Source organism: Brachypodium distachyon, chromosome 3, assembly GCF_000005505.3.
Source record: "Brachypodium distachyon strain Bd21 chromosome 3, Brachypodium_distachyon_v3.0, whole genome shotgun sequence".
Classification (NCBI taxonomy): domain Eukaryota; kingdom Viridiplantae; phylum Streptophyta; class Magnoliopsida; order Poales; family Poaceae; genus Brachypodium; species Brachypodium distachyon.
The window spans coordinates 46231698-46248654 of record NC_016133.3 but is presented as its reverse complement, the minus strand read 5'-3'; the positions used below and the strand labels follow the sequence as shown (position 1 = coordinate 46248654).

General features: G+C 44.9%; 1 protein-coding gene across 29 annotated transcripts; it reads right to left on the bottom strand.

Moving 5' to 3' along the window:
* Positions 1 to 2943: 2943 nt before the first annotated feature.
* LOC100837407 (potassium transporter 19) lies at positions 2944 to 13936 on the bottom strand. Of its 29 annotated transcripts, none has more exons than XM_024462617.1 (15): positions 13234 to 13935; positions 12351 to 12517; positions 11499 to 11600; positions 11298 to 11412; positions 10933 to 10973; positions 9870 to 9979; positions 9267 to 9507; positions 7200 to 9020; positions 6560 to 6771; positions 5519 to 5741; positions 5192 to 5440; positions 5067 to 5117; positions 4641 to 4954; positions 4439 to 4553; positions 2944 to 4355 (listed from the first exon to the last, which is right to left on the bottom strand). In XM_024462617.1, exons 9-15 carry the CDS (start codon positions 6656 to 6658, stop codon positions 3202 to 3204), a joined length of 2205 nt encoding a protein of 734 aa, XP_024318385.1. In that variant the 5' UTR covers positions 6659 to 6771; positions 7200 to 9020; positions 9267 to 9507; positions 9870 to 9979; positions 10933 to 10973; positions 11298 to 11412; positions 11499 to 11600; positions 12351 to 12517; positions 13234 to 13935; the 3' UTR covers positions 2944 to 3201. The 29 variants fall into 29 exon arrangements, 27 of the variants coding, with proteins under 27 accessions (XP_024318385.1, XP_024318379.1, XP_024318382.1 ...); XM_024462611.1 differs by adding an exon at positions 12058 to 12178 and having other exon boundaries at positions 11298 to 11600; positions 13234 to 13934; XM_024462614.1 differs by lacking the exon at positions 11499 to 11600 and adding an exon at positions 12058 to 12178 and having other exon boundaries at positions 13234 to 13934.
* Positions 13937 to 16957: the final 3021 nt, after the last annotated feature.

The following is a 16957-nucleotide window of genomic DNA, read 5'->3' as shown; positions in this document are numbered from 1 at the left end:
CCGCCAATTTAATCCCGCATTTAGAATGTATAGAGCCAAATCCGTGGAAGTTTTTAAAACGCCTATTCACCCCTCTAGTCTACATCTAGATCTTTTCACCTTCAACAGGTATTGTCTTTTGGACCAATGGTCTGAGCTTCGATCGTTAAACATCTTTAAGTTGAAAATCCATGATTTGATCTAGTCAGTGGCGGACGCAGCGGTACGGCATGGTCCGGCGGCCGCCACACCTAAAATTTGTCCACAAACCTAATACCTAGTGGAGCTTGGTCGCCGAGGTCATGCCGAGTTCGCCGCCATCTGCGACCACATGCTCGTCCTGCGCCCTTCCTCCTCGAATGCTCGTGCTCGCCCCTAGTGGAGGCGAGGGGATAAGGCTTGTGGCCCGACGGTGGAGAAGAGGGTTTGGCTTTGGACGCCGGCGGTGGAGGCTACTGGGTAGGCTTGGTCGTCATGGGGGGAGATGAGGGAGAAGTTTAGGCGGTGGCCAAGGGCAGCAGTTCGTTGGAGAAGAAGGTGGAGATTTTTTTGGTGGGCAATTTCGGTATGTCACAGACAAATAGGCCAGTGCGCCCTATATTTCGGGATCTCACGAGGAAAGTTATGCGCCTTAACAGAATGTCACAGACAAATGGTCCATAAATTATGTCAATATTTAAATTTTTGATATATTGTTGAGTACAAAAGCATATACTTTGGGACGGATGGAGTATAATGTTCTACTGAGTTTGCATTGTACATGTTTTTCTCTTTGTTTAAATTCTGCCAGACCTACATTTTTTTCCTGGGTCCGCTGGATCTAGTTGGGCCTAACAACCTCGATGTGCGCGCATCACTTTTTGGTGGTGTTGCTTTCAAAGAAGATGGTTTTCCGCAGGATTTAGGTCTTGCCGCAAAGGGACAATCAGCCATCGCTTTTGGATAGTTTTATAGGTGTGTTGGGTGACATTTTTTTTTCTTGGGGTGATTTTTCAGTCATTTTCTTGTACCTTGATGGTAATAATTTTGGTTATGTGCACACTCTCGATGCTACAAAATTCTAATTCTTTTTTCGGATTTGCTATTGCTCAGTCGCCTGAGAAATACTTATTTCTCAGTCGATGTTGTGAACCATCCAATCATGCACCGAGATTCGTGCAAGTGTTTTGGCAGAGACAAGGAGCTTCTAACTGTATGAGGTAACAACTGTAAATACACGTAAAATGCCGGTTGGTGCAGTGGTGCTTGCTTGCCTCCTAGTTGCGAGCTAGAGGTAGTGAGTTCGAACCCACGTCTGTCTTTTTTTGTTCTTTTTTCTTATTTATACCTTGCTTCTTCTTTGGCTTTATTTATGTTTACAATCAAGCCTTCAACTGTTTTTTTTTCTGTTTTCTTAATTATACTTTGCTTCTTCTTTGGCTTTATTTATTTTTATGATCAAGCCTTCAGCTGCACTTTTTTTCTTCTTATTTATTCTTTGCTTCTTCTTTGGCTTTATTTATTTTTATGATCAAGGCTTCAGCTGTGCTGGCCTCATATGTTCGTTGTTCCCTTGTTTTTCTATTATTCGTTTGTTTCACGGGATTTTTTTTTACATGCTATGCATTAGTGTCAGTTGTACATGTATTTGTTGATGATAATCTTTAGATTGTGCCCATAATTTTTGTAACTTATTCATTGAATAATTTTCTAGTAATTGATTATTCTTAATTTTAATATTATACCATATCTCATATTGATGTGCAGTAGAGATTTTGTGGAGGATGGGTTGCGGATTAATATCTTTGACGCACAATTGGGTTTGTCGGGCGAGTTTCACATCAACTCTCTTGCTATGAATTTGACTTTTTAGGGTGAGTTGCACATTTAGACCTTTGATGTGCAATTGAGTTTCTTCGTTGAGTTTCACGTCATATTCGTTGATGTGCATTTGAGTTTATTTAAGTGTGAGTTGCACATTAAGACCTTTGATGTACAATTGAGTTTTTTTTCGAGTGAATCACACATCATCTCTTTGAATGTGCAATTTAGTTTTTTATGCGGAGTTGCACATTAAGTCTTTGATGTGCAATTGAGTTCTTTAGGCGAGTCGCACATCATCTCTCTTGATGAGCGATTTTAGTTTTTTTAGGGTGATTTGCACGTTAAGATCTGTGATGTGCAAGTGAGTTTTTTAGGGTGAGTTGCAAATTAAGACTCTTAATGTGCAATTTTAGTTATTTTTAGGATGAGTTGCACATTAAAATTCTTGATGTGCAATTGATTTTTTTAGGATGAGTTACACATCAAGACTCTTAATGTGCAACTTAATTATTTTTAGGATGAGTTGCATGTTAAGACTCTTAGTGTGCAATTGAATTTTTGTGTGGGTTTGAGATTTAAGAGATTTTTTATTTCTCCGACACCTACCCTAGCCTAGACACTAATTTCAGTAATCAAGACCCAATAACCACAACGACGAATACGTACCAGCTAAATGTGATATTGCGGGATCCAGGCTTTGAACTGGATGGTACACTCAATGGACATCTTATCATTTTCATGCTGGCCTATTTGTTCAATAGACCCAAAAAACAAAGCGCACCTCAGCTAAAAGAAAAGCCCAGTTAGGATCAGACCACATGCTGTGAGAATAAAGAAACGGGATTGGTTAAGAATGAATCGACTGAGAAATAAGAGCTTTCCGTTTTCCTATTTTATCAGTTGATTGATCCCTAAACACTCCCATAAAAATAACATGCTTCTATTTTTCTCTAGTAGTAGTATTATGGTGTTGGGACTAATCTTTTTCTATTTTTAATCCGAATTTAAAGGTATTCCGGTTGAGTTGACTTGTGCAAGTGCTACAAAATATATATTTTTAGGTCACAATTTTCCAGTTAGTTCGGAGTAAGACACTATGACACGGATACGTGTTTTTCAAGCATATAATCTGACGGGCCAATGCAGGTGAGACATTAGACCTTGACTAGCAGGTCCGACGGGGACTAAATTGAGACTACTAAGCAGAAGCTGGGAACATTCAATGTCACGTAATCAAAACCCAAACAAATAACTACCAACGAAGGAAAGACAAAACTCCGCGTACTGGTACTCGTCGAGTGAGAAACAAGTTTTTCTCAGTCGACTGAGCCATAGGTGCTCCCTTCTTTTCTGTTGTCGATTTTGTTTTGAAAAAAAAAACACTGAGTAAATACTACAACGAGGGAGAAACGAAGAACTCTATATCTCATATGTGATCCCGATCTTGAGCAGCTGGTCCTTGGGGATGGAGAGCGCCTTGTGGCTCTCCCTGAGGTTCTTGCTCAGGAAGGTGTAAACGTAGTTGACCACGATCTTCTTCATCAACGATGACCCTGGTGCCGCGGCCACGTTGGCCTCGCCCATCAGGTACACCACCCCGCGCTCCGCCTCCGCGTCGATGAACCGCTTCTCCTCCTCCGCCGCCGCCTGCGCTTCCCAGCGCCGCGCGTTGTCATCGTCGTCTCCGTCGCCGTGGCAGGAGAAAGCGGCCTCCTCCTGGACGAACATCTTGAGTCGTTCGAGTAGAAAGGCGGAGAACTCCTTGGTGCCCTCGATCTGGTCCGTGTATCCGTACCGTGCCACGCAGCGGAACATGCGGTGCTCGGCGGGGCCGACGCGTCGGAAGATGAAGCGCTCCGGCGGCGGCACCCGCGGGATGGGGAGGTTCTTCACGGACATGAAGACGAAGACCGCGTGCACGGAGGGGATCTTGTCGACGAGGCGCGGGAACACGGGCGGGATGCCCTGGACGAGGTCCGAGTAGAGCAGGCCCACGCCGGGCACCCTCCCGACGTCGCGGCGGCCCAGGAGCTCCGTGAGCTGGGTCGCCGGGACGACCCGGTCCAGCTCGTACCAGTAGTGCTTGACCCTGACGTAGTGCCAGGTGGCCATGAGCGCCATGAGCACGAGCGAGAAGCAGAAGGGCAGGTACCCGCCCTCCACGAACTTGGCGAGGATGGAGGACAGGTAGAGGAACTCGGCGAGGCCGAAGACCACGTAGAAGGCCGCGATGAAGGCCATGTGCTTCTTCCAGATGAGCAGCATGACGACGGTCATGAGGTGCGTGGTGATGGAGAAGACGGTGACCACGCAGATCCCGTAGGCGTTGCCGATGTTTGTGGTGGTCTGGAAGGCGATGGTGACCACGATGCTGGCGGCGCCGATCAGGAAGTTGATCTCCGGGATGTACACCTGCCCCGCGTACTTGTTGGACGTGTGCACCACCTCCACCCTCGGGAAGCAACCCAGGGACAGCGCCTTGGACAGGATGGCGAACGCGCCCGACAGCATGGCCTGGCTCGCGATGATGGCCGCCAAGATGGCCACGATGAACGTCGGCCAGAACATCGCCGCTGAAACGCAATTTTGTCTTTTTCAGTCAGTCCCACACCGCATCCAGTCCAGATTGTATGTCAGTTTGATCTTGTTGTACTACCTGGGATGGATTTGTAGAAGGTGTCGCCGACGTTGTCCGGGAATTTGCGGAGGTAGGATGCCTGACCCATGTAGCAGAGCGCGACGGAGGGGAACAGGATGCAGGTGAAGCTCAGCTGCAACACACGAACAATTCAGTCGCAGTCCATGCAAGCAGCTGGGCATTGGACTAGTAGATGTTGAAATGGCCACGCAAATTAAACCTGAATGGCCCTGATGTTGAAATGGCCAAGGTCGGCAAACATGGCCTCCGTGCCGGTGATGCAGAGGACGACTCCCCCCAGCGAGACCCAGGCCTCCTTGCCGTTCCTTTCGAAGTAGTCGACGATGTACTTGGGGTTCAAGGCCCTGAGGACTGTGTAGTCGTGCGCGGCGAGGTTGTACACCCCGATGGCGGCGATGAGGACGAACCACACCGAGATGATGGGCGCGAAGGAGTAGCCGACCTTGTCCGTCCCGAAGCGCTGCACCGAGAAGAGCAGGAACAGGATGCCCACCGAGATCCACACCACTTGCGCTGCACACCACAGACCGCGCGCAACACCAACAAAACATTCAGATATGTGTTTCAATGGATGAACAGGCTGCGTGTCAACTCAAAATCTCTGCACATTTTTCTCAAGGCATACATTGCGTCAAGTGGGGCGCTTTCTCCCGGATCCCGCTCACCGCGGACAGCACTGCAAGCAAGGACATCAGGAATAATTCTCAAACTTAATGACAAACGTCCATATGGCTCAGGATAGGTGAATACCAGAGATTGCAGGCGTGAGGGTCCCGTCGCCCATGACCATGGCGGTGCCGAGGATGGTGACGGTGAAGAGCGCAATCTTGGCGGAGCTGCTGGACTCGAGCTTCTGCTTCACCCACTGCGCCCTCAGCATCTGCGAGTTGGGCTCCTCGATGCTGTAGTTGGACACCGCCGCGTCCTCCGCCTGCTGGTTCGGGATCATCCGTATCTTGGCGTACCGCGATATCAGCGAGTAGAGCGCGAACGTTCCTCCTGCACACCCAAATCACCAGATGTCAGTCTCACTCACACTCAAGAAACTGAACGGAGAGGCAGTCCGTCAGCGCTCACCGTCGCCGTTGTCGTTGGCGTAGAGGACGATGAAGACGTACTTGAGCATGGGCAGCAGGATGAGGGTGTAGAGGATGAGCGAGAGGACGCCGAGGAGGTCGTCCTGGTGCTTGATGCCGTCCGGGAACGTGCTCGAGTACACGTACAGCGGCGACGTCCCGACGTCGCCGTACACAACGCCGATGCTCTGGAACGCGAGGTGCAGCGTCTGGCTCCAGCTTGCCTGCGTAGTCGGACGATAGGAAAATTAAACCGGATGGATGGATGTCGTCACGTACGTACTCAAGAACCACCGGTTTTGAGTTATCCTTCTCACGGAGCACCGGTAGATGCTAATCTGTTCACGGAACCACAAATTTTGTGTCCAATTGTCTCAGTCCACCCAAAACACGGGTTTAACCTCGTTTGACACTATTTCTTACAGGTGGGGCCCGCACGTCAGGCGTCACATCTTTTTCATGAGACCCCTCGTCTTTTTCTTTTTCTTCCATCATTGCTCTTCTTCTTCTACGGTGGGAGTTTTCTTGAACTGGTCATGGATGTTGCCCACCGTGCCCTCCGCCGCGCCGCGCTGCTGCCTCGCCCGGCCGCCCGCCGTGACGGCCCGCCTCGCCGCCTTGCTGCCCGCCGAGCGCCCGCCCCCACCGCCGCCCGCCCCGCTGGCCTGCTGCCACGCACGGGGATGGTCCGCCTGCTGCCTCGCTGCTCGCGCCACCGCCTGGGTCAATTTCCATGGCCAGTTCAAGAAAATTCCCATCGTAGAAGAAGAAGAGCAATGAGGGAAAAAAAGAAAAAGACGAGGGGTCTCATGAAAAAGATGTGTCACCTGACGTGCGGGCCCCACCTGTAAGAAATAGTGTCAATCGAGGTTAAACCCGTGTTTTGGGTGGATTGAGACAATTGGACACAAAAGTTGTGGGTCTGTGGACAGATTAGCATCTACCAGTGCTCCGTGAGAAGGCTGCCTCAAAACCTGTGGTTCTGTGAAATTTATAAAAAAACAAACGACTACACGTGGAGATATGGTCATGTGCTGCTGACCCCGGAGCCGTGGTGCTTGTCCACGGAAACCTTCTCGGCTTCGCCGTAGAGCGAGTCCCGGCGCACCAGCCCATCCGGGGCCTCCATTTCGATTGACATCTCGCCGGCCTTCGTGTGCAACTGACTGCTGGTCGCCGCAAAGGGTTTATCTACAATGGTGGGTCTGTACCTCTGGGCCTCTCAGGAGTCACCACGCCCTGCCCTGCCCTGCACTGCATTTGGACGCAAAACACAAGAACAACACTGATAAGCGGATCCTGATCGAAGACGTATGTTGGACGCCCGTGACTAGTGACAGCATTTAAATAAGAGCAATTTGCGGAATCGATCCTGATTCAGCGCATATCTCTGAATCTAAATTCATCGACTATTTGTTGTCAACAAATTTGTTATGTCCTGTAACTGGCATAAGTGTTCTTTCAGAAAGAGAGAAAAAAAACTTAGAACCACATACATTTGGAACGTCAAAATATGTAGTAATACAATTTGAACGGTGCTGCAGAGAAATAAATAGGTAATAACATTCTGACTAACACGGTACAACCGAAATGGTGACTTCAGGTAAAACTACGTGAATCAAGAAGCTTCCGGGGAACAGAAACTAGAGGAAAAGATGAACAGTGATAGTTCGGAGGAATACCTGGGATCCGAAGGATTATCTGCAGAGTGCAGACAGACGCAGTACGACACGGCTAGATCTTCCTGACGCCCGAGAGCAGCGAGTAATTCCTCTGCCTACACTTTCGCCGGCTTATATACGCGCAGCAGGGGAAAGCAAACGCCATGGCCACCACCCTGACAAAGGCGCCCTATAAACTCAATCACCTTGCCAGAGAGAAGATGAAGAAACAGAACCGTATATTCTCAGCCTTGCACAGCCCTGGTACAGCTCCCCCCGGCGCTGATACTCGTCGTTACTGCAGTCTGGAGAGATATTTTTTTTTCCTCCGTTTGGCCTCTGTGGGTTCGGGTTGTTGGTTTGTTGCGTGCGTTTCTTTCTGTTTTGGACGCGGTGGACCTGATCTCATCTCCCCGCGGGATCGGAAGAAAGATATGGTGTGACTTTTTCTTACGTACGTGTTGCCCGTTTCGTATGATCTCATCGCCGCCTTGGAACACGGCGATCTTGCCAAAAAAAAGGTTTCCAGGAACAAGATCGAAAGGGCGAGCCCGCACGTACGATACCACCAATTCCAATATTACCGGCCGCCATCAGACTTTGTTTTTTTGCCTCTACGGGAAAATCTCAGGCATATCCGCATAGAGATGTTCAGTATCGGTTTGATTTGCTTGGAACACCCTAAAAGCTAAGTTTGGAACAAGGGGCCATCCAAGACTTGACCGTGCCACAAAGGCATCACGCTTGATCTGCCAATAAGAGGCTGCCTAAGGAAAAGGTTAGTCGAGTCAGAGAAGCGCATGCATGTGCAAAGATCGATCGTGCTACAAAGTACCACCTGCTAATATATGAAAAGCCAGCCTTGCAGGATCTTTCAGAAAGAAAGAAAAAAACCCCAACACAGCTGCTGCCGAGAGGCAAAGACAATGAACAGCGATTAAACACCTGTATCAAAATGAACGGTAGACGCCGGCCACCGGCATCTCGACGGTCCGGCCTCCAGCCTACGCCGGTCGTACAGGAGAGAGGGACTGGATCAGGTAACAGCAGACGCTAACACACGACGATCCTAGAGTGTGCCCTGCGTCCTGCAGCAGGGGGGTAGCAGACGGCCTTTAAACAGACTATCTAAGTGCCTGTGCGTTGCAACAGCAAGATGAACATTTTATAGCTCAACAAGAATGGAAAACATAAAAAATCGACGGTCATGGTCATCGGATAACAAGGCACCGCTGCTTATGTACATGTACATGATCCAAGTCATATAATCACTAACTTTGACAATATGAGAGGAAACCAAATACTATAATGGACCAATAATACAATGCACATCAAGATTAACGAAGAACTTGGCCATGGACCCTCTTCTTACAATTGTAAATATCACTAAGTATCCGAGAAAAAGAGTAAATATCACTAAGTATGCATGCTCAAGTACCGAAACAAGTACTAAATGCACAAGGAAATTATGTAAATTAAACACGTCAGATCAAGACAGCCGCCCATGGCTTACAAATATCCATTTCATAATTTGCAACATGAGAAATTCCTTTTGGGAAATGAATGTGGTTACATGCAGAGCGCTTCCTATTTGTATTAAAGAAATTGAGAAACCATGTTGTGTATATGAGTACAAACTAAAAAAGAAAAGAGTAATCTAAAACAACAAAAGATCCCCTACACCATACAAGGCAATGCAAACCGGGCTGAAAAAAAGCTCTGAGTTGAACCAGTAATGCCGAGGATCATCCAGCTATAGCTTTGATGGTAGCAGGGAAATACTTCACTTGCCATGTGCGTCAACAAGCATTCGCCTGAGAATTCCTTGTTTTCCAGTTTTGGCTGCAAGAATGCATTCAATGACGAATGTGATTTATGAAAGCAATTGGATCAATGAGCATATTATGTTTAAAGCATGCTTTACACCTGTGTTCTGCATAGACAACACTATTGCTGCAATCTCAAAAAAGCAAGCTTCCGATCCTTCGGAGGATAGAAGCATATGATCCAACAACATCGAAGAGATGGATACTATCCTGGTTGATTTGCAAGTAAGCATTAGCGTCTCTGCGTTTAAGTTGCTCTCACCTACGTGTACCCACAGGAGACGATGATGTCGATGATCTTGCTGAGATCGAAGCCACCCTGCGCCGTCTTGAGCGCGTTGCCACTTGCCACCCTTCTTGAAGGATGTGTAAAGCTTCATGGTACCAATTAGTGGCCGTAACAGAGATATCAACCGTCTTGTTCTGCCTACAGAAAATGTTTGCAGTTCAAATGTCTCCAGAAGTGGAGAACTTCACACCCTCCTTGGTGACCGAGATGCTAACTGCAATGCAAGATGTGAGAACAGAACCATCTCAGGCAACAATAATATTAAACATCAAGGTTGGGGATTGATCGACATTTCTGAGCTACTATACTCTGACAGTTCAACAGCAGTACTAATTACTTAATGAACTTCAAATTGGCCAAGTTGATAATTGGCTTTAGTTTGTATTGACAACTACTCTAGCACCTATGACAAGTTTGGCATATATAATGTTGCTTTTTATTGTGTGCGTGTGCATCAGTACATCAAGACAGAATCCTTTAATTGATTGAGTAAAATAAGCAGATTAATTTGCATACATTGAGGTTGAGCCAGCCATCGGGGGAGCAGCAGAGAGTACATTCATCCATATACTATACCTATGTACTATGTATGCAGACATGTAGTATGACAATAGTATCTTCGCTTGCACATTCAACAAATTGGTGTGCTGTGTGAGCAGCGGCAGCTTTATTCCCTCCCCTATTACCTGAGAACAAAGTTGGCACATGGTTTCATGCATCCCCATAACACTGAAAATTTCATTTACCTGCTTCATGCAAAACTATATATGCAATAAAAAGTACAATATCAAGCAAATGAACAAACTTTTCTGTCCCTGGTACAGTCGCAAGTATACAGAAATTATTTGTTCATTTCCACTTTTTGTTAATTGAGGATCGCAATAAGCATACAATTTTACCGGCAGTGTAGATAAAGACAACCATGCTGCTGCTAACAGGTAGCAAAGTTATTTATAGCTTCAATTCAGGTAGTAGATAGGATGTAATAGTCTACCAAAAGGATTTATAGCTTGCCCTATTTGCTCCAAGTATGAAAATGCAGAGCAAACCCACACTGGATATGAACACAACTGAGAGAATAACTGTGACTTGTTTTCTTCCTTTCTGCAGTAGTAGATAATTTTGATTCATAAACTTAATCACCAAGATGGATTTAATTGACTTGTCTATTCATGATTAGACTCATTCTAGATAATGCATCCTTGCCACTTCACATCTGGATTAAAATTCTGAAGAAACAATTTATGAATGCATAAATATCAACCCAATAAAAAGAAAGGCTTATTCCCTTGCATTAATTGTATCATAGACGCTGACCGGCTGATTCCATATCCAGCTAGCCAATGATTGATTAGTGCAAGGGAATAAGCCTTCACCTTACTACTCTTGCCCTGCTGCTCCTGTAATGCATTATAACCTTTTATTTTCTTTACCTATATAACTGAATCAGCCCCAGTGCTATCTAGAGAAGCTTCTATGTGCTAGCACTATGAAATTACTTGGTGTAGCACAAAAGCGGCTGCTGTATAGGATCTACTGCATGAATCAATTTTACTGCCAGCGACATGATTGAGTGAAGTACACATTCAGATCAGTAATTTTGGCTGCTCATAGTAGATATCAAGGACTCAAGGAGTACCTGTTCTGCCACCATTGTATTTTGAGTTGAGTACCATTTGTCTGAAGAATTAATTTGTAAAGATAGTCAGACAAGCAAGAGGCATATCAAGTGCCCCAAATAGCAAACACAATAAAAGATATCTCAATTATATAAAGTTTGTATGTCCAGATCCTTTCGATGCACATACACGTTTTTGGCATATTACTTTTTTTTACTTTCATGTAAAAGTTACTAGCCTTATTTTATCACGAAAAATTAAGAGATGTCTTTGAAAGAGACAAATTCGTTTTCTGTACCGAATGGAACTACATGAAAAAAAATAGTTTTCTTTCAGGCATTAACACAAGCAGATATTGAGCATAAAATTCACTCTTGTTCCATACCTCAAAGAAACCGAGTGGCGTGCAGGGGTTCTATCGAGCGTTCGTCGTGCCGGTTGGCATCCAGGTGGGCCGCATCTACATCAGGTTCGAGGAGCTCGTCATCATCTTTCCCTAGCTGTTGCCATGGGCAGATCTTTAATCGGTGCGTTGTTACGGAAAAACGGTATTTGAATAGAGAAAACAAGAAAGAAATTATTATACTTGCAACGAATTCTGTTCTTCACCATCTTTTCGATAAGAACAATTCCTATATGGACACTATTTATGCACCTCTTTTGAACCTAAATTAAATTCTAGGAATAGCTGTACAAGTGGGAAGCAAATAAATGTCAGTTGGGATGATAATAATGTAACATTATTCAAATCTAGAATGCCAACCCCAGCTTGCTTGCCCAAGTTGATGAACCATTGAAAAGGTGAAACTTATGCTAAGTCGAAACTTCAACATAAAACTGATGGCATGGCAGTTATCAGAGCAATATGCATGTCTTGTACCGTTGCATTGGTCTAGCACAAGCATGCACACAATCAACTACAGGCTGAAGACAACTCTAGTGCTCTTCATTGTGCGGAACTGCTTCTGTTGATGGAATTATATCACTAAACTGTTCGAGATAAGAAAGATTGCCAGGGTTTCAGTAAATTTGTGCATAAATTTAGACAAGAGACCTTATGAAAACCTTTTTTGCAACATGACAATACTTACGGATAACTGCAAAGAAATATGAAGAGATAGGTGCACAATATATGTGACTCTTACCATATATGTGACCCTTCGTCATTGCCTGATACAAATTTGGGCAACTTTGCATTTGGCCAGTGGCAAGTACAAAAGAATTCTTTCCCGATTCGTTTAGCATCAAAATAGTTTGTACATCTAGCTGGTCTCACAAAAACCTCATTAATCAGCTAAATGTTCGAGTGTCCCTAAACAGAAAATTGTAAACATCTAGCTGGTATTGGTAAACAGAAAATTGTACAGTAGTAAACAACAGTTCTATTGACTATTGAGAATATAAAATTGATATGAAATTAGGAGTTTTAAGCACTCACCGGGATGTTTGACAATAACTCTTATAGCAATCCTCAGCTAATATGAACACATATTACAAAAACAATAATTCATATTTGACACCTGCTCCAACCTAGCGAAACACCTGGAAATAGGGGTTTTTGTTACAAACTGGAACCTTTGCAGTAAACTTGAGGAAGCACATCCCCTGAAACAACATCACACATCTGACATATGAGAACTAATAGCTGTAAGAAAATCTGAACAAAAACTTTACCAGATAGCATTAGATTAAGAAATCGACCATCGGGCATATCAATTTATTTCCTTCAAGCCCTTAAATCTCAAGGGGTTATGCAACATAAAGATGTATGCTGTAATTGTTCTCCATATATGCTCAGGCTTTGTCATCACATAAACAATATATTAGAATGTATTGATATCTCAGCAGGTCAGTTCGACTTAACCAATCATGGAGCTTTCTAACAGTAGTGTATTTGCTTTGCATATCAGAGAACACCAAACAGATCCCAATTTTTTAAGACAGGAAAATATAGAATCTCTTCTATGGTTCCTCTGCATTGGCTCAACTAACTTGTGCAAAACTATCTCAAGCCAACATATATATAATCAGAAAAACTTGAACGGGAAAGATATGCATATAGCTACTGAGCATATGCCTATTTTCTTTGCACAAATTAATAGGGGAATGCAAGGAATGTCATATATGTTCCAATTAGTTCCCTAGATCTAATGGTGATAAGACATTCAATTCTCAGTTTAGAGACCACTAATTCTTCATATCTCTCACAGATTAGTACACTGCATGAGTGAAGGACCAAGAATTTCAGAGGTTCAAAAAAACCAGAGCACATAAGAACACTTCGACTAAATGTACACACAAGATTCATCAATTCGCGTTACCTTTTCCAGCCTTGATTGCTGCAACGTGCTATTTTGAAATCCAATTAACCCGCAGGAGAGGAACGATTAGATTCGATACCATGTTGTTGTTCTAGGGTTCAAGAGCAAGGAGAGGAACCACATCAGAGAGAGGGATGAGAGCCATGGGAAGGGGATACGGAGCCATGGGAAGGGGATACGGAGAGGACGCCATGGGAGGGACGACGCCATGGGCAGCCACGCGAGGAGGAAGAAGGAGCCCCGTGACGGCACGCGGCAGCCGCCGTCAGTCCCCTAGGGCGGGCTGGCTGGCTGGGTGACGCGCGAGGGCAACGCAGGCCGGCGCATCAGCCTCGCAGGACGCGGCGGGGGGTGGGTCCGTCCATCCGTCGGTGGGGTGGGGTGGGGGGGGGGGGGGGCAACACCGAGGACGGCGTCGGGCTCTGCAGCACTGGAGTTTCAGCGCGGGGAGGCCTGGCGGTGTTGGGCTCGCAGGGCGGCGCGCTCGGGTAGCGGAGAGCGGCGAAGCACGGGAGGTGCTGGAGGTCAGCGGCTGCTGAGATGGGAAATGGCGGCGGCAGCGGCGGATGCGAGGAAAGGGCGGCGGCGGAGGCGGGGGATCCTATCGGGATCAGACTGGACGCGCATATCCTGGGTTTTCTTTTTGCTCGGTTTTCTCATCGCGGGGGCTCGTGAGACTGGTTTTTTTTACGTGGGTGGGGAGCGGAGGAGGACGTAGGCAGCACTGAAAATTAAACAATAATAAAGATATGCACACGTGAGGAAGGAGGATCGACGCGACTCGCGAGTAATAAATGGGCCTAGCCCGGGCCCGGCACCGTAAAGCCCGGTTATATAGGGCAGTGCCGACGCAGCACGAAGCCCAGTCAGGCTGACCTGGGCCGGTTAAGCCCACGGGCCTACCAAAGCCCACCTAGGCACATGGGCCAGATCAGTGAGAAAAGAAAAAAAAAAGTTGGACTGGGCTAAAATAGAAAAAAAAATGGTGGGTTGGCCAAGAACTGAGAAAGTTAATGTGTCAAATGTGTTAATCTTAAATAAAAAAACATAAACGGGCCGTGCTGGGCCAATCCGAGGGTCTGAGGTTGAAGTCTAGGTGCGGCATTGGTGGACGGCCCGATGATTTTTATCCAGGCTGGGCACACTCGGGCCAAGCCCGTCAGGCTTTCGGGCTTCGCCAAAAGGCCCAGCCCGTTGGCCATATATACTCGCGAGAGCTGAAAGGGGAAGCTTTGACTAGCTTTTCGGTTGCCAACCTCTTTAATGTCCACAACCTCACACTGATACTGTTTCCTTTTCACAAAGAATGACAAGCACACGTTTCAAGATTTTACTTTGATCTACAATTAGACTAATGATTTTAGGGTTGCAAGTTACAAAAATTATATCATTAGATTGGTATTTCAAACAAGTTTCTAACGTGTAAAACTTATAACATATAATCTACATATTATTGGGTCTGATCGTTGGTCAAAGTTCAACCTCAAAATGCGTGCGTGTTATTCTTGTGAAAATGAGAAGTATTGTACACTAGGAGATTAATGAACATCGCATTAGCAAAGCCAACTTGAATTTACTCAAGTCATATTTGTCTAAGTACACAAATCTATATTGCACACTTGGTTCAAACTTCAAGGTGTCTATTGTTGCACAACTTGCATGATGCTAGTGGAGAACTATGAAGCAATTTCGGTCAAGTTCAGTCAAGAGTCTTATGCAGGGGGCAAAGCAAGTAACCACCTACACTTGGGGTTAGATCTACTATACACTAAATTTTGCTGAATTTTGAATTTTCTTAAGAACAACTTTACATGAATTTTGCTGCAAACCTGAGCTATGCCTCAATCGCCCCATGCCTGTCTCCGCCACTGGTCTTACATAATTTATATTACACATAATATGCACACGTATCCAGAGAGGGATATACTCCTTCCAACTACGAAAGAGCGTATGTTTGGGGTTTTCTAAGAAAATTATGCATTGAGATAGAAAATGCATTGGAAACTCTCTCTCCTCTTTAATTCTTCCACCTCCAATGAGCTAAGTGCACGACGAAATGTTATTGGGTTTGATTTTCCTGTAATGAGAGAGAGAAAAAATCTTAGTCTAAAGTGCTTTGGAAATAGAGAAATACACTCTTCGGTGGACAAATTTTAAAGCTAAATGTACACTTATTTGTGGACGGTGGGAGTATATCGCATGAATATGATAAAACCGAAAATATCAAAAGAAGGTAAAATCAATTAGTACTTTGTTAAAATTAAGAGAGTAATTTTGGAACTAAGGGGTCATCAGTGTGGGAGTGATTTGGTCCAAGCTTCTGGTTTTTCTCCTCTATTGAGCAAAATACCTTTTTTTATGCAGAGACCGTAAGGGAAAGACATATAACATAACTGTGAGAAAATCGGGATTTGAACCTTGGTGGATGGAATAGTGCACTCACAACTTCACCACCACCTAAAGAGGTGCTTCTCCAAAATTCCTTTTTATAGCCAAAGTGTTCATGTATTTCTTTTTTTTAAGAACGAAATATTAAAAAAAATGGAGCGAAGATCTATTGTCATATATTAAAAGCCAAATGGACGACCACAAGAAGATATAGGAGACACTAACGCTAATCATATTAACAAGCATTTAGCAATGGATTTTGATATATAAAACTGAAATATGCATCGCTGACTTAAACAAAACGGTGCATGTAACCAACACCACAAGACGAGCATTTTAGCCAAAATAGGTCAAAACTCGTCGCTCAATAAAGGAAAAGTTTCTACCTGTCCTATTGTAGGCGCTCGGTGAGGGCTTCGCCGCTGCCATCGTATTGGGTGATGCAACGCTCTGATATAGTGTCCTTTCACTCTGAAGTAGATCCTGGATTTGGTCCAACCACACTGTGGTGGCAAGTTTTGGATCAGGCGGTCCGTCGGGCACGTGAATCCGTGTTTTGCTCGAGTTTTAATGGATGATGAATAGGGGCGGACCCAACCAGTTGACGGTCCAACCGAACAATTTCTTAAACTTCTTTCATTAATACTCCATCCAATCCATATTAATTGTCATTTTTTTTGCCCAAATATGGATGTATCTATGTCTAAAAAGCGTCTAGATACATGTAATATTTCGACAACTAATATGGATCGAAAGTGGTACAAATTATAATTTTTTTTGGTGTTTTTCCGTACACAATAATATTAAAAACCACTCCTCTGTTTTTTTAATGTGAGATGGGGAAAATGAAGGAAGGATGTGGGACACAGGCTATGTACTCCCTCCGTCTCATAATTCTTGTCTGAAACTGGCCTAAAAGTAGATGTATTATTCTTAGGGTCTGTCTATCCCCTAGGCACCTGTTTTGGAGGTAAAATCCAGGCGCCTGGTTTTTATTCTAAAAGCAGGCACCTTCTGTAAGCCATTGATCTATGTAATGGACTAAAACAAAATAAAGACTTCTTATGTATTTTCCTACAAAAAAACAAAGAACAACGCTTGTTTTGTGGGCAAAACCAGGCGCCTGGTTTTTGTTCTAAAAGCAGGCACTTTTTTGTTAGTTGACAAACAAAATTAAAACACTATGAGAAAGGAGCAGTCAACACAAAAATGCATTTGCAAAGCAGACAGAGGGCAGAACTTAGATGATCATAACTTAACAAAGTGCATTTACAGTGCTGCATGCAATAAAACCTAGAGCACTGACCATATACAGACATGATAAAATACATACCAC